We start from the raw sequence: 25866 nt of genomic DNA on the forward strand, positions 1-25866 counted from the left end.
GGATTAGGCCCCAACTTTTTAAATAAGGCTCCTGTAGTGCAAGAATTAAAACCAAGAATCAATAAATGGGATGGACTCAAACAAAAAAAAAAAAAGCTTTTTCTCGGCAAAAGAAACAATCAGTGAGGTGAATAGAGTGCCTACAGAATGGGAGCAAATGTTTACTACAAGCACATCAGATAGAGCACTAATCTCTAGGATATATAAAGCACTCAAAAACCTTAACATCAAAAACCCAAATAACCCAATCAATAAATGGGCCAAGGAACTGAACAGACACTTCTCAGAAGAGGAGATACAATGAATCAACAAACATATGAAAAAATGTTCAACATCTCTAGCAATTAGAGAAATACAAATCAAAACTACTCTAAGATTTTATCTCACACTAGTCAGAATGGCAGTTTTCAAGAATACAAACAACAATAAGTGTTGGCGAGGATGTGGAGGAAAAGGCACACTCATACATTGCTGGTGGGACTGCAAATTGGTGCAGCCAATCTGGAAAGCAGTATAGAGATTCCTTGGAAAACTTGGAACAGAATCACCATTTAACCCAGCTATCCCACTCCTCGGTTTATATCCAAAGGACTTAAAATCAGCACACTGTAGTTATACAGTCACATCACTGTTTATAGAAGCACAATTCACAATAGCTAAATTGTGGAACCAACCCAGATGCCCTTTAGTATATGAAAGGATAGGGAAACTTTGGTACATATACACAATGGAATATTACTCAGCATTAAAAGAGAATAAAATCATGTCATTTTCAGGTAAATGGATGGAGTTGGAGAATATAATGCTAAGTAAAGTAAGCCAGTCCCCTAAAACCAAAGGCCAAATGTTTTCTGTGATATGAGGATGCTGACTCATAATGGTGATGGGGGTGGGGAGCATGGGAGTAACAGACAAACTTTAGATAGGGCAAAGAGGAGGGAGGGGTAGGGAGGGGGGATGGGAGAAGCAAAGATAGTGGAATGAGTTAGACATCATTACCCTAGGTACGTGTATAAAGACACAAATGGTGTGAAAATACTTAGTGTACAAATAGTGGCTTGAAATGTTGTGCTCTATATGTGTAATGTGAAATGAATTGCATTCTGCAGTCATATATAACAAATTAGATAAATATATAATTTAATTTTAAATAAAGGATATTAGGATTCCCCCAACACCTGCCTCTCTCTATCTTTGCTTCCTGGCAACTCTGTAGGTGATCCTGTCATGATGTACCATGCTGCCCTAGGCCCTTAGGCCCAGAGCAACAGGGCCAAGCAACCATGGACTGAAAGCGCTGAAACTGAGGCAAAGGAAAGATCTCCTCCCTTGAAGTGGCTTTAACGCAAGTATTTTGTCACAGTAATGGAAAGCTGGCTGACACACTTCTTATTGCTATTGCCATTCCCCTTTGCTTGCTAAATCTTTGGGTATTAACAGATATGATTTCTTTTTAAGGTCGTCTTTGAAAGAATATTGGGGCTATTTGTTGTAATTGTTTTGTTTTATGGCATATGTTGTATGTTTTCTCATTTGTGACTTTAGTCGTATGAGATTTCACTTTTCTCCAAGTAAATCCAGCTATGAATGTGTAAAAAATAAATAAATAAATAAATAACTTCACACTCACGAGCCAATGGAAGAAATTCCAATTTTGGGAAAGGAGAGCAAGAGTGAGAGAGAGCAAAGAAGGAAGGGAGGGAAAAAAATGCTTAGAGTAGGGGTTGATGAACATTTTTGGTCAAGGACCAGAAGTAAATACTTCAGGATTTATAAGCCTTACATTCTCTGTTGCAACTACTCAAATCTTCCATTATTTAAAAAATTTGTTCTAATTAGTTATACATCATAGTAGAACGTATTTTGCATACTATACATATATAGAGAGTATAATTTCTCACTCTTCTGGTTATATACAACATAGAATTACATTGGTTGTATAATCATATATGCACATAGGATAGTAATGCCTGATTCATTCTATTATTTGCCCTATTCCCATTTCCCCTTTCTTCCCTTCATTCCTCTTTTTCTAACCCAAAGTACTTCTACTCTTCCCTAACCCTTGTCCCCTTATTGTGAAGTAAGCATACACATATTAGAGAAAACATTCAGTCTTTGGCTTTTGAGGATTGGCTTATTTCACTTAGTATGATAGTCTCCATTTCCATCCATTTACCAGCAAATGCCATAACTTCGTTCTCTTTTAGACTGAGTAATATTCCATTATGTATATCTATCACATTTTCTTTATCCATTCATCTGTTGAAGGGCACCTATGTCGGTTCCATAGTTAACTATTGTGAATTGAGCTGCTATAAACATTGATGTGGCTGTTTCACTGTAGGATGCTGATTTTAAGTCCTTTGGGTATAAACCAAGGAGTGAGATAACTGGGTCAAATGGTGGTTCTGTTCCAAGTTTTCTGAGAAATCTCTATACAGCTTTCCAGAGTGGTCACATCAATTTGCAATCCTACCAGCAATGTATGAGTGAAATTTCCCCCCACATCCTTGCCAACATTTATTGTTGCTTTATTCTTTTTTTTTTGTCCAGGAATTCTAATCACTTTCTGCCTTTTACTTTTTTATATCTTTTTAAAATTTTTATTTATTTATTTTAATTAGGTATATACTACAGCAGAATGCATTTTGATTCATTGTACACAATTGCAGCACAACTTTTCTTTTCTCTGATTGTACACAATGTAACGTTGTACCATATGTGCAGTCATACATGTACCTAGGGTAATAATGTTCATCACATTCCACCATCATTCCTGCCCCCATTCCCACTCCCTTTCCCTCCCTCCCCCTTCCATTTTTTCCATGCACTGCCCCAGGCCCCGCCATTATGGATCAGCATCCACTTAGCAGAGAGAACATTTGACCTTTGATTTTTGGGGGTTGCTCGTATTCTTGATAATTGCCATTCTGATTAGAGTTAGATGAAATCTCAGTGTAGTTTTAATTTGCATTCCTCTAATTGCTAGAGATGTTGAATATTTTTTCGTATATTTGTTGACTGATTGTATTTCTTCTTCTGTGAAGTGTCTGCTCAGTTCTTTTGCCCATTTATTGATTGGGTTATTATTTTTTTTTTTTGGTGTTAAGTTTTTTGAGTTCTTTGTATATCCTGGATATCCTGAGGAGCAGGTGGCAAAGATTTTCTCCCATTCTCTGGGCTCTCTCTTCACACTCTTTTTTCCTTTGCTGTGAAGAAGCTTTTTCATTTGACGCCATCCTATTTCTTGCTTCTTGATTTTACATCTTATGCTTTAGTAGTCCTAAGTCAACATGATGTAGATTTGGGTCTACTTTTTCTTCTGTTAGGCACAGGGCTTCTGGTCTAATGCCTAGGTCTTTGAACCACTTTGTCTGCTCTTCCATTATTGAACCAACACAACCAAAGACAAGTAAGTAAACTGAAGTGTGTCTGTGCTCCAGTGGTTCTTCATGCAACAACACTAAACTTGAATTTCTTATCTTTTTTACATAGATGCAATATTCTTCTTTTGATGTTTTTTTTTTTTTTTTTTTTTTTTTTTACTAAAGTGTAAAAAAAAGCCCAACAAACCATATTTAAGTCATAGGACATACAGATCAAGTGGCCAAGACATGCCATGCCTGGACCAGAGTGAGAGGAGAGTCTCAGAGTCCACAGACAGAAATGGAAGACAGGTCATTGCCACAGAATAGCTGAGCACCTATCCCGACTCTCTGTCTCCCCATTCTTGGCCTTTCTAGACAGTTCTCCATGGACTCTGCCTGGTCACATACATTTGCCTGCAGCCTTGTGTTTGCTCTCACTTTTACCTGGGTACAGACTATTCTTGTCTGGTTCTTTGTGGTGGCATTGTTTTTGTTTGTTTATTGTTGGTGCATTATCATGATAGTGGGATTCATTATTCCATATTCATACCTACACATAATATAATTTGATCAGTCTCATTCCCCAGTACCTTCCCTTTCCCTCCCCTCCACTCTCCCCTGATCTCCTTGCTCTACTGTACTGATCTTTCTTCTATTATTATATTAACTAGTACACACACACACACACACACAGAGAATTCACTTGCAATATTTGTACATACACATATATAACATAATTCCCTAGTACTTCCCCCATGCCCTCCCCTCATTCCTCCCTCTTGATCCCTTTCCTCTCTATTCTATTGGTCTGTTTTCATGAGATCCCTCCCTTTTATAATCCCTTTCCCCCACCTCCAGCTTCTATATATGAGAGAAGACAATCCACTCTTGACTACCCGAGTCTGGCTTATTTCACTTAGTATCATGTTTTCCAATTCTATTCATTTACCCACAAATGACATAATTTCATGTGGTGGAATTATTTTAAAAATGTCTACTAATATTTCTTTATTTCTGTTCTGATTATCTATTGGGTTTTAACACGTCTATTGCCCCAATTGTTGGGTTTGCCATCCCCATCAAAGTACACTTGAAAAATCAAGGAAAAAATAATGGCATTCATCATTGTTTGCCCAAAGCATTGGCAGAAAGTGGCTAACTGAAGCCCAAGATGATGGAGGTAAAATCTACATGGCCATTGACTACATGAAATGTCTTAAAAGCAGAGCCAAGGCTCTCTCTCCATACTGAAGATGTGCTTCACCTGAAAGCTGTTTCCTTCAGGATCCAGGACCTCACAGATAATCGCTGATGTGTGCTTCATGATGTACCTGCTGGATCTCAGGTGCTCACGCTTTTGGAAATGGTAGATAGTACTGGAATCATGGCAGTACGTAGCTGAACAATCCCTATCAATGTAAAGGCAGCCTGTGTTTGCAGGTAGCACCTGGAAGGGGAAAGGCAAGGCAGAGAGTATCCTCAATTTCTTATTTGCATTTGAGGTCTTAGAAAATCATGTTAGGAAGAAAAAAGATGAGTAGGTCCTAATCACAAACTGTTCTTTCCTGGAAGAAAACATAAACCAAGAGAGACTTGACCCTTGGGAAGGAGCACTTGATAAGACAAGCTGAATTATTAAGATACAGTTCTTCTGTGTTCTCACGTTTCCTATCCACTTTAGTATTTCTTCTAAGAAATTGCTCTGTGCCCTTTATTTTCTACATTTAATGCATTTTAGCTGGGGTAAACAAAACATGTAAAACCTATCAGGTTTTTAGATAAAAAGCATCTCTAAAAGGGCCCAAAGCAATGGAATAAATATTAGAAGCTTTTATTGGTTCTCACACCTCTTGTGACCAATGGAGTCCTTAAGTAATAGAGTTTATGTAATGACTTCTAGTTCAGAGAGATTCTTTTCTGAAACATAATTCATGAATTATAAATTCACCATTTAGGACTATTAGGGAATGGGAAAGGGATGGAGAGAGGTGGGAGGGAGAGGAGAATGGAGGATGGACTTGACCAATGTATGATATATATATGTGTGTGTGTGTGTGTGTGTGTGTGTGTGTGTGTGTGTGTGTGTGAATATCCTAGATAAACCTGGTGATTTGTAAATTAATGTGTTAATAATAAAAAATTTCAAATAAACAATTATACACTTTAAAAGTGTATACTTCAGTCATTTTTTAGCATGTTCCAAAATTGTGTGGTTATTACTAATTCCAGAACATTTCTATCAGTCCCAAAGGTCCCGATCCCATTAGCAGTCATGTGCATCATTCCTGGCTCTAAGCTCTGGCAACCACTAATCCCCTATCTCTGAATTTACCTGTGCTAGACTTTTCATATAAATAGAAGCATGCCCCATGTGGCCTTTCCAGTCTATGACTATCTCACATTTAATGTACCATTCATGAGTTGTTGAACAGTTTTTTTTTAAATAATCTCAAAGCTCTGCTTTAATCATCCATGTATAAGTTTTTGTGTGCGTGTGTGTTTTAATTTTTCTTGGATATATATATATACATAGGGATACATCTGCTGAGTCATATGACAACTATGTTTTATTTTTGAGGAATTGGCAAGCAGTTTCCCAAAATAATGCAGTATTATTATCCCCACCAGCAATGTGTGCAGGATTCCAGTTTTCCCACATCCTAGCTCACACTGTGATTGTCCCTCTTGTTGATTACAGTTATTCTAGTGAGTTTTAAGTAGCATCTGATTGTGGTTTGTTTTGCACTTATCTAAGTGACTAATGATGTTAAGAATGTTTTTCTGGTTTATTCGCCATTTGTTTTTTTCTTGGAGAAATTAAAATCCTTTGCTCATTTTAAAATTGGATTACTAGTCATTTTATTGTTAAGTTGTGGTTCTTTATTTATCCTATGCATTAGATAATCATTATCATATATATGATATGCAAATAGTACCTTCTGTAGTTTATCTTTTGCTTTTCTGGTGTCCTGTGAGACAAATTTATTTTTATTCAAAAAAATTTTTTTTTAAATTGTTTTTATTTTAAACTTTTGGAACGGTATCAAAGAAACCATTGCCTAATTCGAGGACATGAACATTTTCATCTCTCATGTAAACGTTTTCTTTCATCTCTCACTTTCAGTACTCCCCTTACCCCATGATAATCTACACTGAATGAAGGAGGACGACATTACTGTCAGAAGGGATAAACTGGCTTCAGTAACACAGGTTTGTTAGTGAGATCTTTGTTCATCATGTCTGGCTGAGTTCTCAGTACCTTGTGAGGTGGTATGGGGTGCCTTGGCTCCACATTCCGTCTCTAGCCAGAAAAAAATGGTGAAGGCAAATCCTTTCAAGACTACAGGGACTGCAGGATGACACCAGGTAATTGTGTTTAAGAGGAAAATGGAGGGAGATGGGAGAGGTGCTAACATACATGCTCCCCCTTGACCTTCCAAGAACAAAGCTTTGCTTCAACAAGGCAAACTGCTTTCCCAGGAGTACACAGACGATATGCCCTCAGACAGTGGGGATGGACTGGAGGGAGGGACAGAGAGTTAAGAAGGAGGCTGGAGGCTGGGTATAGTAGCATATGCCTTATAATTCCAAGGGCTTGGGAGGCTGAGGCAGGAGCTTCACAGGTTCAAAGCCAGCCTCAGCAATTTAGTGAGGCTGACCTAGGGAGAACTTGGCTCAAAATACAAATATATTTTTTTAAAGGGCTGAGGATGTAGCTCAGAGGTTAAGTAAGGGTCCTTGGGTTCAATCCCTGGTATCATTCAATCAATCGATCAAATAAAACAAAAAAACAAAGAAAAAAGAAGCTGGAAATGGCTGGAGGGGAAGTTCAGCAGATAGGCAGGGGCCAGATCATCCAAATGCTTCTAACACCCATAACACTAGCACATAGGGGGATCCTTAGCAAATGTTTGGCTTATAACCTAATTCAAAGTTACCAAACCTTTGCAAAACAAAGGTTGATGAGTAATTAAAGTCCGAGAAGTATATTCTAAATTCAGGAGAAAAAAAAAAATAAGAGCAGTTTCACTGTAGAAATGTTCACTGCCCTGGGGGAGTAGATTTTCTTAGCAGAATGGACACTTACCTTTAGCACTCCTCATTTTCTAACTAGACCTACCTGGTATGTTCCCTGTGGTTTTGCAATAACAGACGTTCCATCCCCAAAGGTGGCACAGCAGCTGCTGTCCTCGCAGTTGGTGATGACAGTGGCATAATATGAGTTTTCTATCCTCATACACTTCACCTGTCTGGTGATAGTCTGGGGTTCTTCAGCTATGAGCAAACACATGGAAAGCAGACCTGAGATAAGGCAGACACTGAAAAACAGATCCCATCCTGTGGATCTTGCTGCTGTCTCCTGGCTGACTGGATTCCCATGGAAAGCAGATTCCACAGGGTTGGAGTATGGCCTAGTCTGTCAATTCAGAATAATCCTTCCAGAACAAATTTTCCTGCTAAATTTAGTATCCTGTATTATTCTCATTACTCTTTTTATTTTGAATGTTTTTCAATTTGAAAAACCAAAAAGCAAAACATTTAAATTGACCACCTATGTATTCACCAATCAAAATTTACACTTGTTGGGTCTGGGGTTGTGGCTCAGCAGTAGAGTGCTCGCCTAGCACATGCAAGGCCCTGGGGTGGATCCTCAACACCACATAAAAATAAATAAAATAAAGGTATTATGTCCAACTACAACTAAAAAAATTTTTTTTTAAATTACACTTGTTACTATTTTGCCATATTTGTTTTAATATTTATAATATGTATATAAGAAAATTTATAAAGTTGAAGTTTCTCTTGTGCCTGGATTTAACTACTCCTTACAATCAATTTTTATAATATAAATATATGTGACAAAACAATATGTAATATTTTTTTCTTTAAATTGACAAAAATTATATATTACTCTATGGAGTTATATGAGTATATACATTACTCCATGTAATTATATGATTACATAATTATATATTACTCTATGGAGTTATATGAGTATATACATTACTATACCTACCATTTCTATACTTGCTTTTTTCTTTTTAACATTGTGTGGAAGCCTTGGGCAGTTTTGATAAGTGTGTGTGTGTGCACGCATGTGTGTGCGTGTGTGTGCATATGTGTGTGTGTGTGTGTGTGTGTGTGTGATATTCCTTAGAACCACTATACAGTGTTCTTTTTGTATGAACATACCATATTTTATTTTTCTGTTCTGTTATAGATGGATATTTATGTTTTTGCAATATTTCAATATAGTACTCAGTGTTGAAAGTAGCACCTCTGTACCTGTTTCCTTGTGGAACAGAGAAGAGTATCTCTTTCTATATATACATACATACATACACAAAAACAAAACAAAATTAGTGCATCATATTAAATACATGATTTTACCGAGCAGGAGTGGGGAGATGTGAGTCAAAGGTGCAAACTTGCATATATGCAGAATGAATGTCTAGAGATCTAACATATAGTATTAGGACTGTAATCGATAATATTGTATTATATAATGTAAATATTTTATGAAAGTATATTTTAAGTGTTCTTTACACACACATAATAATTATGTGAGGTGATGGACATGTTAGTTTGTCTGACTATAGTAATCATTTTACTATATGTAAAGATATCAAGGCATCATGTTACACACCTTAAATATATACAATAAAAGAAAAACAAGCTCTGGCATTTAGTAAAAGGGTAGTCAGGAAATAATTTCCCTTTAAAAATACTCCTTAAATTCAGGATAGGAAGAGTGACAGGCTCTTTGATTCTTTGAGCAGGTTCCAGTTAATTAGCAGCTGCAGCTTCCTTTGTTCTTACACTACCTTGCTGACAATAAGATATGCTCAGATTTGAAGGAAGACCAACCCAAAGTCACCTGTATATGCAAATTAGATGCCTTCAGGATCAAAGGAAACATATCTGAGGGCTAATATCCAGGATGAATGGGTCATGATTATTTGTTTTCAGTTGACACCAATGTGGACGTTAGTGTTATAAATGAGAAAGACTATCCATAAGCTAACTCAAACTGTTATCACTCCTGTCTCTGTTGAGTATAAAGAGCATAATAAATGATAGTGATGCACTCCCACCTTCATTGCAGCCATTATCACAGAAGCCAAGATCTGGAATCAATCTAAGTGTCCACCACGGATGAAAAGATAAAGAAAATAATATAAAGCTATACAATGGGAGGCCATTCAGCCTTTAAAAGGAAGGAAATCCTATCATTTGCAGCAACATGAATGAAACTGGAGTATATTATGTTAAGTAAATAAGCCAGGAACAGGAAGAAAAATACTGCAAGATCTTACTTAAATGTGGACTCAAAAAAAGTTAAACTCACACAAGTAGAGAGTAGAATGGTGGCTCTAAAGGGTTATTGACAGGGTTCACATTTGGGGGAGATGTTGGTCAAAGGACACAACATTTCAGTTAGATAGAAGAACTAAGTTCAAGATATCTATTGTAATATGGTGAGTATAGTAAATAATAATATACTTTATTTTGTATATTACTAAGAGTAGATTCTAAGTGTTCTCGCTACAAAAAAAGGATGTGTTGAGGTAATGCATGTTAATTCAATTGGCTGAGTTATGTTACTGCATATACATTTTCAGTGCATCATGTTGCATATGACAAATAGATATGATTTTAATTTGTCAGTTTATAATAAAATTAAATTAGAAACTAAGACAAATGGCAAAATACTACTACTACTACTACTACTAATAATAATAATAATAATAATAGCAACACAACACAGGGTTCTAACAGGTCCTGATATGGATTGCATGAGTATCCTTTGGTTGGTCTAATTTATAAAAAATTATTTTTCTTAGGTGTGTGTTCAACAATCTTTAAGAATTATTTCTATCTTATGCTAATGAGTTATAAAAATACTTGAAAAATAAAACTTACTTGTTTCTTGATCTTCTGGATAAATAATCTGATCTTCATAAACTTGATAAAAGGTTGTAATTCTGGTACCATCAGCATGATCCACAATCCGAGTACCATCTTTCCTTTGTACAATGACCACTTTATCTTCTCGAGTCGTCATAACCTGAACACGTACAGGCAGCGCACAATCATTGGGCTGAATGGTTAATCACCAGTGCACTTATTGTTATGCTCCACTGAATACCAAGATGGTACCATCAAAACATAGTTATTTATTTTCAAGTGAAAGTTCTAGCTTGTCTTTCTAATCTATAACTTGCCACAATCTTTGAGGCAGGCAGTTACCCCCAGTTTGCAGATGAGGAAAATTAGGCTTAGAGAAGTTAAGAAACTTGCTCAATGTCACTTAACAAGTAAGTGACAAAGCATATTTGTGAATTACAAGTCAGCATCAGGACTGTGTTGACCCAGGTCTGTCTGGGAAAATGAAATCTGGTGTGTGTGGCTGCCTTTTATCCTGGCGAATCCCCACTCTGCAGGACTATACTGGATTGGTGAACTAGAGTTGGCTTGCACGTGTTGAGCCTAATGTCATCAGAGTGGTACATAGAGATTGGTTAGGGGATAGAGGCTACCGCTTCTCTATGTCAAGTTTCCTCATCTGTGTGCCAATATACATGGGTGTTGGGACTGAATGAGACAGTGTACATAAAGGAAGGTGCCGTTTAATTCAAGAGTTGTGATTTCATACTATAAATAAACATCATTCTCCATACTACTAATTTTTACGGTACACATAAAATCTTTTGTATAGTTTCTCCTTGGTGTTGAATTCTTGAGTTATTCAATGGGAGCATGGCACATTCTTAAATACACCTTGAGTTCTTTGAAATGAAGGATCATGAACAAATTTTTACCACTCACGGTGATGGGCATAGACATACAGACAAGCAAGTTTAATATTAGGAAACATGTGACATCATTAATCATATATATCTTGAAGTGGTATAGAAAATCCATGACCTGTCTTTCATTTCAAAAATTAGTATTTTGTTCTGATCTGGTTACTCATGTACACACGCAAAGTTAGCATACAATATTTTTGTCAAATATACTATATAATGTTTTTAGAGTGGAGAAGATCCATCCATCCATCCATCTGCCCATCCACTACTAAAAACTATTTAAAAGTTGTTATTTACTAGACACTCTTCAGTATGTTGTTTCAGGGATCTAATGGTTTAAACGATTTTGCAATAAGCAGTAGTTTGCCATACCGTTCCATTGATAGGATCTGTGGACTCAAAGGATAAAAACGGGGCCAATCCCGCTATTCTTTCTACGCCTTTGGTGCCAATCCGATCGCCTTCAGGTGTGGTTGTAAGCCAGGTGCCCATGAGAATCTCCATAGGAGTTACTGTTTGAATTACTTCTGGTTGAGGTTCATGGGTTTCACTCTTATGTGCCATTGATGATTGATTTTTGTGACCTTTTCCTGTTGAAATTAAAGTAGAATACAACATAACATAACATAGTTTATTTACATCATAAGTTTTGAAGCCATATAAACTACCTCAGATATCAAGACATAGACATTGCTGAGTGGTCTTCACCAGTTATGTTATTTCTTAACAGGGAAAAATATCAGGCTATGAATATCTTAGTTCTGCCATATGAGCCTTGGCTGGATCCCCATCACCTTCCCTGAAATATACACAACTTGCTGTCTGCTGCATAAAAGCTATTCAGTTAATTTCTGTACACTTTTATATCTTGCTTAAACCTCCTTGGATCCCAGACTTGGGGTTCTGTATTCTGGATTTTAAAGTCTACCTTTTCTCTTGCATATCTGTCAAATGTTAAGATTCCTTCTTTTGACATTGAATTCTGGACTGTACCAGCTGTTAACTTCTGATTTCCCCTCACTTTTTCATTTTGTTAATCACATTTAGGCAACACTTTTCCTCAACTTTGTTCTGGGGAACATCACAAGCCAGGTGTACCTCTGGACTCTCATTAGGAGAGATGAATTTGTACCACTTAAGTACCACACTGACAAACATCTGATTCATTCCCCCATTTCCATCGTCCCCAGCTGACATCCACTGGGATCAGAAAGACAGAAATGAAGGTATCCTCATAGAACTCTGAGATCAATATCTGTCTAGTATATCTACACATAGTTCATATTGTAAATTCCACACAGCTCACTGATTCTTACAGAATGCTTTTGTTGATCCATATTGTATATCCATATCTAAGGATGCAATTCAACCATGCTTTGACAATTTTCTGTGCTAATTCAATAGAGCTATAAATACACATAAACATGACTCCTTTGATTTTAATTTGCCTTATTAACATTTTCTCCATCACTTTCTTAAGTCTATATAAATCAACAGAGCAGTAAATTGAGCCCTAATTAGAAGCATTTTCCATTTTTCGTGTGTGAATCCTCCAGTGTGGTCATTTCACGTCACCTGTGTGGTGCTGCTGAAGAGGTACTTGGTGGCACATCACCACAAGATGTCTCTACCACTCAGGTACAGTTAGTATAAGATGATAGTCAAATGTAGGAAGAAGGCAATAATGCACTTCAGATGCTTATTACTTTTGTTTTTAATATAATTTAATTTTTAATAATGGTTGTGTTTAACAACCAGCTTTCGTATTTACTAAAACACTTAATAATTGGCTCTTGTGAGCCAGTTCAAGCACAACACTGAACCCATCAGAATAAAAAGATGCCCAGTACCAAGTGAACTCCCATGACCTGACAGCTCAATTCCTAGATATGTGCCCAACAGAAACATGCACATATATTCACCAAAGACATACATAAGAATGTTCACATGAGATCCCTATCTCAATCACTATCTCAGGGCAGATTTACTCCATTTCCATGAATAACAATGAGTTATTTGTAGGTAAGATTTGACAGTATTATCAAGGCTCAATGATGACATAAACCCACAACTAGAAATAAATTGCATACAAAGATAGTAAAGGATTGGTAGTTCCAGAAGATTTTCCATGTTCAGACCCAGGAAATGTATATCAGGGCATGAATCTCCATCTAACTAATTAGGATTCAATAAATGGGGAAAACCAAAGAAAACAGACTTGGAGTTAAGCCCTTCCATTGCTCTAAGATTTAACTGACCTATTTACACTTTTAGAATGTTATTGGCAATTTAAAATGTCATTTTCAGAATGGGTAGAGAAGATCCTCCAGAAATGGTAGCAAATACTTTAGGTATTAGCTTTTCTTCTACTGCTTCACATTTCTTCTTCATCCTCTGCCTTGTCCTATTATTTTCTTATCAAAGGAGGTAAACTATGGAAAAGTCATTCCATCCTGAGGGATATGAGAAAGGGAATGGGTTGGGGAATAGCATGGTATGTTCAGACAACTACTAACAGGCCAACTACTAGGAGAGGATAAATTTAAAAAGATTTTGGTTGATGAAAGAGACTGGAGAGGAGGGTATTGACTTGGTAAAGTGCACCTTTGCAATATGAGGAAAATATCAGAATTTTTCCTTTAGGTGATATTTACTAATTAAAGAGTTTGAAGACGGATAGCAATGTGGTCAAAAGATTAGTTAGATGCCTTTGGAAGGAATTTGGAGAACTATTTAATCAAAGTAGGAAAAGCAGTCAAGAGGTTTTAAACAAGTAGAGAATAAAAGACAAGAGATAAACAAGTACAATTTTAATTGGACAAATTTGGATATGAAGGGATTGGATGGATGTATGAGAGGTGAGACAACACAAGGAATTGAGCATTACATACAGATTCTGAAACTTCATCAGCTAATCTTCCAGTATTAAGAACAGAAATCAATAAAGTAAAGCAAACTGGCTAAAGATCAGACTGAAAGCAAGAGAAAAGGATCAGTCATGGCTGGAATTCCATTTTCAGGAACATCAGAGACTTGATACCAAGAATTCCGCCCAAAATGACTCAACTCCCAGAGAACATTTTTTTAATCCAAAGTGTCTGTGAGCTGGTAACGACAGTAAGGTCAACACATGCCAAGGTCTGAGTAAAAGTGAGACCCCAGAAAGGTAAAAATAGCACTTAAGTGGTGTTTTGCCCTGTGGGTCTGTCAAACTGCTAGACCTTGGGTATTTGCTTTCTTACTGTCGTACGACTTGGGGAGGAATGGAAGGAAGCCTACTCAGTCTAGAGTGGGGTGAGTTTAATATGAGATGTCTCCCAAACTCTGAGACCTAAAGGCCTATATTCTCCAAAAGAGAAGTCATGTCAAAAAAATGTAATACCTGAAGTTTAAAAAAATTAAGATGCATGTTTTCCAGGAGATAGAACAGTTTCAAAGAGAGCTGAAAGAGATTTAAAACAATTATTCAGAATGAAGCTGAGAGGGCCAAAGCAACAGAAGTCATGAAAGACATAAAAAGGCTTTTAACATATGTTTGATAGAAATTACAGAAAAAGACAAGAAAGAAATTATCAAAAACAATATTTGAAGAGATAGTTATGAAGAAATTTGAAGAATTAATGAAAGATGCTCATCTATAGATTCAAGAAGCCCAAGGCACCGCAGTCCCTCATAAATGAATAGAAATTCACACTTAGCCAGATCATATTGAAATTGTAATAAAAGCCTAATATTTCAAAGGCAGGTTTTCTTTAAAGCAACAACAATTAGACTGACAGTCAACTCTTAATCAGCAACATCAGAAGCAAGGAGTGTGGAAGATTACTCCGAATGTACTAGGGGAAAATAGCCGTTTATTTAGAACTCTACATACAGTGGATTTTCTTTCAAGAATGAGGACAATGTAAAGACATTTCAGAAAATATCAGTTATACAGTAAATGGGCTAAAATCTCTAAAGACAAAAAAAATTTTCAATTTAATTTTTAAATAGCTAGTTACATGCTGCTCCTAAGAGACACATTGAAACCCAAGCTACAGAAAGTAAAATGTAAGTGTGGAAAAAGTTATATTGGCAAAGTATTAAACAACAGATGGTGGGGTCTGAAGCTGCTGTGCTCTCTTGCAATGACTATTCATTCCTTTGTTTCTCAAAACAAAGGAGAGATAACCTGGTATCTCTCCTTTGCCCTGTGGATCTTTGCCCTGGTATCTCTCCTTTGCCCTGTCAAATCAACAGACCCACAGTATCAGTGAGCACATTCCACAACTCTGTTATAACATGGTTGCAACTCTATACATATATAGAAATAGAATGCCCAATCAAAATGTGTATTATCTTGTATGGGAGACAAAAAGTTATCAAGGGCAGAGTAACTAACAAGAGTTATATGAGACAAGGCCCTGCTGTGCTTTGGGCTAAGCCTTTGGATACCGAATCTGTTAGGCCAGTACCAGACCAATAAAATAGGCACCAATAAAACACTGTTTCTTGCTGAATGTTCCGCTGCCCTGTCTCTTTGTATGAGAATCCCACAATACTATGATAATCTAAGCACTGAAGACTTTAGGGGGAAGAAAGAATCCTAGGATAAAAAGCATTGCAAAACGATGAAAGATTAAATTTACCAAGAATGTATAGCAATTCTGAAGTTGTAAGTATCTAAAATTATATCTTCAAAATATATGAAGGAAAATCTGACAGTCATTAAAAAAGACAAACTTATTTTTCAAGTAAAGAAATAAAGATTAAATTATAAGGAGTACAGCTTGGAAGAGATTATTCTATCCTTCCAGGAACTTTAAACATAATTTTGCTGAATAAATTGATATAGTAAATTTAAAAATATGTAAAGATATAGGAAAATTTTGACCTGTGGGACAAATAAGACCTGATGTCTGTTTTGTATAGTTTATGAGGTAATTATTTTTAAAGAAATTTCTAAATAGATAAAAAAATCAAAAGGATAACATTTTATGACACTTGAAAATTATATGAACTTCAAGTTTTAGTGTCCATACTTTTATTGGAACCGAGCTAAGCCAAGGCTTATTTAATAATGTATTATCCAGGGCTATGATTATGCTCCAATGGCCAAGTGAAGTAATTATGACAGTGACCATATGGCTCACAAAGTCTAAAATATTTACTATCTTGTTCTTTACAGACAAGTTTACTGAAATCAGACACAGATCTGGACAACACAACTAACAAGTTTTATCTAATAAATATAGAGAACACTGTACAATGTAACTATAGGATACTTGTTATTTTCAAGCACAGGATTTTTTAAAACCTTGACTGTATATGAGGCTATAAATTACATTTCAATACCTTTAAAACAATTAGTTTAAAAACAATTATATATATATATATATATATAGTGCGATGCTACATCGTGTACAACCATACAAATGTAAAGTTGTGCTGCGATTGTGTACAATGAATCAGAATACATTCTGCTCTCAAATATCCCTAGTTAAAATAAATAACTAAATTAAAAAAATAAAATCAATTATAAAAGCAAACTAGAAACAGATTTGGAAAGGTTGGAAGAAGTATAAATAAGTTGAAAGTCAAAGGAAGAGCTATAATAGAAATTAGGTAATACTTAGACCTAAAAAATAATTAAAATACTAAATATTTGTGAAAAGTCACAAAATAAATGAAAACCCAACAAGCATCTCTAAATGTTTAACCTTACCGGTAATCAAATAAGTGCAGATTAGCATAATGATTAAATACATTGATTATTAGTAAGGTTGAGTGAGGTTAAAATGATGATAATATCTATCATTGCAAGGATATGAGGAAGTAGATATTTCCCTATTATCCTCGTGGTAGGCGCATACATGAGAAATACTTGTCAGGACAGCTATCTTGTGATTTCAATTATGGGAGTTGCTTATTCAACAGTCATCCACCTTCTTTTCCCCCATTTTAGTCATGCTCTTCTCCTGACACAAGGGCAGAAAATGTCAGACACTTTTTTTCTTGGTCTAGGTCCACAGCCAGGTCTAGTCAATGAAATGCAAGAGGAGGTCTACTGGGCATCAGGTGGTCTGGAAATATTTTCCTCTATAATGAAGAGAGACATTATGAGGGGAGTGCATGTATTCTCTTTCTCTCTCTTCTACCTGGAAGCTGCCATATGAGGACTTTATGCTGGAACTGCTGTGCCATCTTGTGATGATGAGGAAAGGCCGAGAGCAAACCAGATGTGTTGCTCAGAATTTTGACACCCCTGACCTTCTCAATGAACCCTAAGTAGCAGCCCAGGTGGTATTGCTAATTTTGTGTATGAGTATATAATGGCATAGGAAAAAGTAGTTCATTTTTTATTATTAAGAGAAAAGAGCAGTTCATGAAACTATATATAATTCTGCTATTACAATAAAAATTATCTGTATGTATATGCATATATGTGAATATATTCATAGCAAAGGTAAGAATTATTATGCTAATGATATTGAACACTTATTAAACATCTTCAGACTATATTAAAACCAGTATCAATTGAGAGGCTTTTATTGTCACCTTTCTTTGTGATGGCAATCTCAAAGGGAGGTATTTCTGATTTTTGCTGAGAAGGTGATTCCCTCATCTCTCCGTTATGAAGGCTGGTAGGCATTTCAGGAGAAGAATAAACACGACCTGAATCAGGACTACTGCACACAGCGCCATCTGCAAAGAGGATCTGAAGGGAGAATGAGAGTGCTCAGCATTCTCAGAAGCAAAAAAGAGGTTAGTTAGCAATAAACACTCTGTGTCCAACTGAAATAGGTTCAGAATAATCCAAAGAAGAAAGGCTGATGGTACGCCTCCAGACTCAGCATCACAAAGAATGTTACAAAAGGGTAGATTTGGAGCTCAAAGATAACAGCTTAATAATCAGCATGATAATAGCATTTTCTATTTTCCATTTACCTTCTGGTTGGTTTCTTTTCACTTTCCATGTTTTGTTGATTTAGGTTTTTTTTGCCCTATTCTTCACTCTTTCCCTATACATCTCAAATTTTCCAGTGAGTATATTTAAAGATATGTATGTACTTACATGTGTAGTTTTTACTCATATCTACTTAGTATGTATGATATTTCTAGGGTACTATCAGTATCGGTATGGATAGCCTCCCAGTGAATATGACAATGTGTATCAGGTTCTTATTTTTTTTATAGGTAACTGGTTCCCTTCAGAAGGTTTTAAAGCTTTTCTTTCTATGCAATCTTAAAATTGCATGATGACATATTTACGATCTTTTAAAGATTGATTAGTGTCAGTCCTGATTGGCACTTGGTGGATCTATGTAAACTGAAGTATTTTTTTTTAAGTGTTGGGGAAATTTCTAATGTTGTTTTTTTTCATTATTCCCCCCTTTATTCTATTTTTTTCTTCTAGAAATTCTACTACATATATCCCTTTTCCACATCTTTTTTTCCAATCTTCCTCATAACCCACCCTTTACTCCTTGATCTTTCACAATTATTTTTCATTTATAAGCACTCTTTTTATCCCCATAGGATTTTTAAGTTGCTATTTTGTTGAGAAATTATTATTCTCTCAAGTCTCTGCCTATGTTAATTAATTTTTGTTGTTTAAGTATTTATTCTTATATTTGCGTGATTTTATTAATTATTGAAATTTATGCTTTATTTTCATGAGGTTGGTTTCCCTCCAGGTTGATAATTCCTAGGTATACCGTCTCAGTTCTCATTGGAAATCACTTGTCAATTCTTGGTGGGGTAATGTTTGTTTTCAGGAACTCCACCCTTGTGATCACTGTGGTAGGGTGGGACAGGGATCACGGCTTCTTAGCCTCATGTTCCCAACCTCCAGACAGTAATAAGTGCCTTGACCGGTAACCTGCAGAACTGCCCCGATTTTCTGAATCCAGAGGTAGAATACATGTTCCAACTCTCAGGTTGATTTTTACAGTTTTTCTCTCGTACATGCTTTAAACTTGGTTCTTGTTTCTCCATCAATCTGATCTGATCTGACTTGCATTTTTCTAGGAATTTTCCAAATATTCTGATCTAATGGTGATACATTTTGTTATTCTTTAATACTTTCATGGATTTGTTACCTAAAAGCATTTTTCTATTACTTTCAGGTGACTTTAGAGGGAGAGGAGGTACACACTATGTTCAGTCTGCAATCTTAGATCATGCACAGAAATGGCAAGTGTACTTGTCGATTGTTTTGTCTAGATGGTGTTTTCTTCCTTGAACTAATCTACTCTTTATTTCTTGTTTTAAGGTGTCATTCTATTCTATTTGTTCTCTTCCCTGCTGGAGTACTTTTCCTTACTTGTAGTCTTTGACTTTGCAGTAGAATAGTTTGTACAATATATTCTTTTACCTGTGTGGATCCATCCAACATATACTTGACAACAGTGCCTTGACTGGTGATAACTCTTGATACCTCCTGCTCCACAGGTGGCATCACTGCCCTGTAGAACTGAGAGTGCTTCAACTTCTCTGGGTAACTCTGACGGATCATGATGTTCCAGGTGGGCTCCTCAGCTACAACATGCTGATCTTAAAAAAAAAAAAAAGAAAGAAAGAAAGAAAAAGTAAAAGATTAAAAGCTACTCTGCAAACTGGGCAATGCTGGGAGACTAGGAGTTATTTTCTTACTGAAATGTTTTCATTCTTTTGTCTGCATCTGAATAATAGTGCAGTTTCCATTCCCTGACAGATGGCCCAGAGAACTGGTTCCTCAGTGACCTTGTTGCACTTAATTGTAGTGAATAAGGTCATCTGTAAATGCTTGATAGGTACCTTCTCTGTGAATAAGCCATTCTCTGTAAGGAAGCCCAGAACATCTCAGGGCAAAATTATGAAGGAAGAAGAGTTTTGCTATATTGGGTGTTTTCAATGTCTCTCTTTTGGTGCTTTTCTTTCTCCTTTGAGTAAATACACAGTGGGTACACATTGCTACCAGGGTGTTGCCTGGTTGCTCAGAAGCCCAGGGAAGTCCCTCACTCATGTCCTTCCCAAGTCACCCATTATCTTTCAAATTTAACACAATCCCCTCACCTTTCACCAGACCCAGATTCCTCTCAGTGTTCTGCTGTTGGCGAACAAAGAGGAAAGCACCTAATATGCTTCTTCAAAAAGAAAGTACTAGCTGGGCACAGTGGTGCACACCTCTAACCCCACTGGCTCTGGAGGCTGGGGCAAAGTTCAAAGACAGCCTCAGCAACTTAGCAAGGTCCTAGCAATTTAGTGAGAACTGTCTCAAAATAGAATATAAAAAGGGCCCGGGATGTGACTCAGTGGTTAAGTGTCCTTGGATTCAATCCCTGGGGCTTTAATAGAGAAATTCTGGCATATAGTGCCTTTTCTGCTTTTGCTAATTTAATGATTTCCTTTAAATTTATAATATGGTTTACTGCAGCCTTAACCAAAGGAGTTAAGATGTAGTGATGAGATTTTAAGAACTCTATCAGGATAGTGGGGAATTATTTCACAATGAGGGCCATTCATGACACCCCTCAAATTACAGAAGAAGTAATAGTGATAATATAAAATATTAGTTGATATTTATATATGCCAGGTGCTTGGTATTTGTGTCTTATTCAGTCCACCTCAACAAACTTTTAGACACTTTCATTTCTCAGAGTTTTCAAGTAAAGAAATAGAGCTTGGAGAGGTTATAAGTTTTTTTGTTTGTTTGTTTGTTTTGGGGCATGAGGGATTAAACCCAGGGGTGTTTAACCACTGAGCCACATTCCTACTCCTTCTTATTTTTGATTTTGAGACAGGGTCTTGCTAAGTTGCTTAGCGCCTTGCTAAGTTGCTGAGGCTGACTTTGAACTTGTGATCCTCCTGCCTCAGCTTCCAGAGCAGCTCTGTACTCAGTTGAATCATTTTCTTATACAGTAGAAACAACCACCACTACCACAAAACAACAACAATAACAACAACAACAAACTCTACTAACATTCAACACCCTATTCGACTTTGGAAATAATTTCTCACTGAATTCCAAAATTACCCAGGAGAGAACTCAAACCTAGGCTTTTCCTTCTGATATTCAAGCCTGACCTTAAAGATATTGCTACTTTGGTATTTATGTTATAGATATGTTCATACTTGAAATAGGATGTTCATGATACATGGAAGATTTTTAAAAGATGGCATGTTTCACGTAGAGTTAATAACCATAAGCTCTATCTTGACATGAAGCTGAGCACAACAGGGTAAATAATAAAAGTAATACAAAAGACAGATGTGACAGGTATAATGCTGGGATTTTATAATAGGATCAAGCAAGGAAACACACCCTGGAACTTAGAAATGATAACCCTCCCAGTATACTTATTGTATCTCAGACTGTGGAAGACACTTAGTGACCACTGAGCCCAGAGGGTCCCATCTTGGAAAATCTGCACCACGAGGGATTCTTAGAAATAGATCAGGGTTACATGGTCTACTTTTAATAACTCAGAAGGCCCAATGAAAAGCAAAATTAAGACAGGTTAACTATATATAACTAAATTTATTTTTGGTTGGTGAAACAAATAAAACATTACATTTTTAAAAAATAAGTTGATGTTTTTCTTTGATAGATATACTTTGCAAATGTGTTGTATCAAAAGGAATTAAAATTAAAGTGTGGCTGAGAAAAAATAAATAAGCATTGGTATAATCTAATGTTTATCAGATGAAGAAACATGGTTCAGAAACAGTAAGTGATTTAAACAATCATGTAGTGAGTTCATGCCAGGGCCAGCTTTGGAACTCAAGCCCTAGTTTGGTGCAGCCTTTGCTGAATCTCCTACTTCTACATCAGTGGTTCCCCATTTAAATTATATTCAAAGTCAATTGCCAGTGTGCTACCCCATCAGGTTAATTAAAGAGATCCTACTTGTACTTAGTTGCTCATCTGAATAGGTGAGAAGCCATGTATAGAACCAACAGAAATAACAGAATATATAAATTATATTCTGATTCTTGGGAATCAAGCCTGGTTTTCTTCATTGATTTAATGTGCACCCATCTCAATCTACTTTGTCCTTTGTTTTGGTGAACTACAATGTGCTGTACCTATGGCCCTCTGGAGAGGCAGAAAGTCAGAGCCACCTAGGAACTGTTAGGAGCAATGGCTTTGCCACCTAGAAATTGAGGAAGTTACTGATCCTCCTAAACCCTCAATGCCTGTATTTTATAAAATGGAGTTATTAGTACCCAGATCATAATATTTGTATTTTTCCATATATATTTCAAATACTCAGAATTCAGGCAAAGTATATGTTTGAAAATAATCATCATTATCATTTTCATTATTTAAAAATAATCTATCATTCATTTGCAACAAAAGGTAGTGATAGGAAAATAGACACTTTCAAATGCTAATCTGTTTTCTATAAGATGCTGGCTCCCTGCCTCCCTGCCCCACCCCAGCTAGCACTCACCTGTAGTCTCTTGCCCAATGAAGGTCACTAGAAGCCCACTGGGACAAGACACATTTAGGTTTTGGAAGACGGGAACATAAGGAGTCTCTTGTACAACAGGTTCTGGTTCTACTTCTTCCTGCAAATAATTTTGCATGTAAATAATTGCCTGTCATTCTCTAAATGAGCTATTACTTATTTTGATTAAGAAAGGTCTTGGTGAGTGCTTATGACATAACTTGTGAACTAGACCCTGCAATAGATCCTGAAAGGATACTGAGTCATTGCCAAGGTGAAGTTTATGTTCTTCTTGTAGAATGGCAAATAGACAGGTGAGAAAATGATATGATGGTACCAAATGGCTGGCATATCTTTCCTCGGGAAAGGGAGATATTAAAGTTAATGAAAATAATTGGGAAAGGATTTGTTATGATTTGGACCTGGAATGTCTCTGAAAAGCTCATGTGTTCAAGGCTTGGTACCCAGGCAGCCATATTCAGATGTGGGGTTTTCGAGGAGTGATTGGATCAGGAGCTAATACAGGATTCATGGAGAAAATGGGGCTGAAAAAGGACCTTGTATAATGCCTCCACTTGGATGTACAAGGTGAGAGGGGAATGCTATGGTCTGAATGCTGGTGTCCCTTCAAAATTTACCCAAAGTGCAGGCCCACCATGGAGATAGGCCTTTTGGGAAATAAAGCCATCAGGGTTCTGCCTTCATGACTGGGATTAGTGTCCTTATAAAAGAGGTTGAACAGAGTACCCCTCACCCTTTCTGCCAAGTGAGGACACATAGAAGGTGCCATCTACGGGACATCAAGTCTGCCCCACCTTGGTCTTGGATTTCTCAGCCTCTAGATCTCAAGCAATAAATTTCTATTATTTGTAAAATAACTCAGTCTAACATATTTTATAATAGCAGCTCAAAAAGACTAAGACAGGTGGAATGTGCAGGAACCAGCATACCTTCTGCATTTTTTAGTGTAATTTTTATAATTAGGTGCTAAAGTTATTATGCTAATATGGTGTTTGCATTTATATGTTTATAATGAACACGCATTGCTTTTGTAGCAAGTAAAAATACTAAAAGGAAAAAAGATAATAAAAAGTGATTTATAAGTTATAAGTTAATGAGAGTTTGGGTAGATGTCCTTTAAAATTCTAATGAATTCTTGGGCAGAATGTCCGAATTCTTGCTTGAGTAAATGTACAACTCCTAATGATAATCATTTCAGCTTTTCAGTTGGTTCTCTAAATACTATCTAATTGCTGGATCCATCTTTTCTAAATAGTTTTCTATTGTAGATCATTTAGATTTTTCTGTCTTTGTTTCTAATAGAGGAAAAAATATGCATGATTAGCTAAAAATTAATTAAAAACTGAAAGCAAAATTAAGAGGAAAAAGGCTTATGAAATTCTGTAGAATGAATGGCAAAACACAGACCTGCCATGTCAAATTTATCATGACACACAAAATCAGTAATGATCTTCTCTGACCCTTCCATTATCATCAATTTTTAAAAATAATGAGTGAACGGATTTGTGTGCTACCAAGTTTCTTTGGACTAAATTCATTTTAAATGAATTATCTGTGGTTATTCTGTTCAAAATTTGAGCTCTTGATTTAAGAAAAGGTCAAGTCACCTGGCATAAGAAAACACATTTGGTACAGCTATGTAAAAATGGTGCAAAGGCAAATTAACATTTAAACCTTAAAAATTTTAAAGGGTCAGACTGTGATGTCTAAGTTCTTGAGCATTTTCACACTTTTTTTCCTCCTAATAAGTTGATTATTTGTACTTTGTATTTTTAGTGGTAAATATAAAGAATCAAGTAGTTTTCTTGTTGTCCCTCTTTTATGGCTCTCCTTTGAGAGAATTTTGGTCTGGATTCCATTAGCAAAATGTTTAAAATTAAAGCCTGTGTGTGTGTTTGTGTGTGTGTGTGTGTGTGTGTGTGTGTGTGTGTGTGTGTGCATGTGTGTCCTATGATGAAGGGCTGGGGTTAGAAGGTCGGCTACCCTTTAACCAGCAATGGGCTGTCCCTTAGTCTGGATGAATTCTCAGCACACCAGTGTCTAAGTCCAAGTCTAACAAATGGAATTGTTTCTGTTGCTTCGTTACAGATCTGTGTCTTCTGATTGTTATTTATCTCCAAGGAGCTCTATAAAGTCATAAATGTAGGAAACAGAAGGAATTTATCTAACAAAAGCAAAGACCACAGTGAGGAAACGACTGAGTTAAGTTGTTCAGAATCCGAGTCAGTTTTTGTAGGAGAATGTCTCCTAAAGTGAGACTAGACCTAGTAAGGTGAATGGCTGTCTGTCCCAACTTTTTGTGGCAAATTCTTCTAGTTGAAACTATGAGGAATAACAATGTGTCTCTCCAATAAAAAGTATACATACTATGTTTTAGTCATCTTTTTAATTGCTGTGACCAGAAGACCTGACAAGCACAATGGAGAGGGAAAAAAGTTTATTTTGGCTCATGGTATCAGAGGTCTCTGTCCGTCCATGGCTGACTCTACAGCTTTGGGCCCAAGGGGAGGCAGAACATCATAAGTGAAAGAACATGGCAGAGGAAAGCAGTTCAGGACATGACAACCAGGAAGCAGAGACAGCTTTGCTCATCAGAGATAAAACATAAACCCCAGAGGCATGCCCGCCTCCTCCAGGCACACACAACCTGCCCACAGTTACTACCCAGTGAATCTGTATTGATGGATTAATCCTCGGATTAGGTCACACCTCTCAGTCCAATCAGTTTAGTTCTGGAAATTCTTGCAATGTCTCAGACATGAGCTTTTGGGGGACACCTCCTACGCAAACCATAACACACGATGATAACACCACTGACAGAAGTAAGGGTTTTTAAAAAGTTAACATTGAGGCCCAAACAATTTGGGAATCTGTGCCAAGATTCATTTACCTTTTTCTCTTCTTCTTTTGGGTGCTCTTCCTCCTTAATGGATTCTCTGAGTTTTTCCTTGGTTTTTGCTTTCCCTTTTACTTTACCTTGAGGAATGTTTACTATAACAGGAATCACCGTTGTAGTGAGTGCTGAAGGGATATTCAACATTATATCCAAATTGGGATCCTTTTCTTCTATAAACAGGAAAAGCAAAAAAAACCAAAATAATTGAACATTCATATTTGATATGCTTGTTAAATTTTAACACATCTAAAAATTTTACACAAGTTGGCAGCAATTTTTGCCTTTTTAGTTGTATGTATTTCATAGGGCTGATATTCATTTAAAAATCAGGAGTATAGGTAGAAAATTAGAAA

General features: G+C 36.4%; 1 protein-coding gene across 1 annotated transcript in view; it reads right to left on the reverse strand.

Moving 5' to 3' along the window:
- Nucleotides 1–25866, reverse strand: part of Spag17 (sperm associated antigen 17) — a 193264-nt gene that overhangs the window by 38581 nt on the left and 128817 nt on the right. The window contains exons 25-33 of the mRNA XM_026407282.2: nucleotides 25508–25683; nucleotides 25395–25397; nucleotides 22600–22717; nucleotides 19539–19717; nucleotides 17720–17879; nucleotides 11555–11772; nucleotides 10296–10440; nucleotides 7492–7646; nucleotides 4636–4818 (exon numbers count right to left, since the gene is read on the reverse strand). Of these exons, the coding sequence (XP_026263067.2) occupies nucleotides 4636–4818; nucleotides 7492–7646; nucleotides 10296–10440; nucleotides 11555–11772; nucleotides 17720–17879; nucleotides 19539–19717; nucleotides 22600–22717; nucleotides 25395–25397; nucleotides 25508–25683 (1337 nt within the window). The remainder of the gene's footprint in view (nucleotides 1–4635; nucleotides 4819–7491; nucleotides 7647–10295; nucleotides 10441–11554; nucleotides 11773–17719; nucleotides 17880–19538; nucleotides 19718–22599; nucleotides 22718–25394; nucleotides 25398–25507; nucleotides 25684–25866) is intronic.

The sequence above is a fragment of the Urocitellus parryii genome, chromosome 11 (genome assembly GCF_045843805.1).
Source record: "Urocitellus parryii isolate mUroPar1 chromosome 11, mUroPar1.hap1, whole genome shotgun sequence".
Lineage (NCBI taxonomy): Eukaryota > Metazoa > Chordata > Mammalia > Rodentia > Sciuridae > Urocitellus > Urocitellus parryii.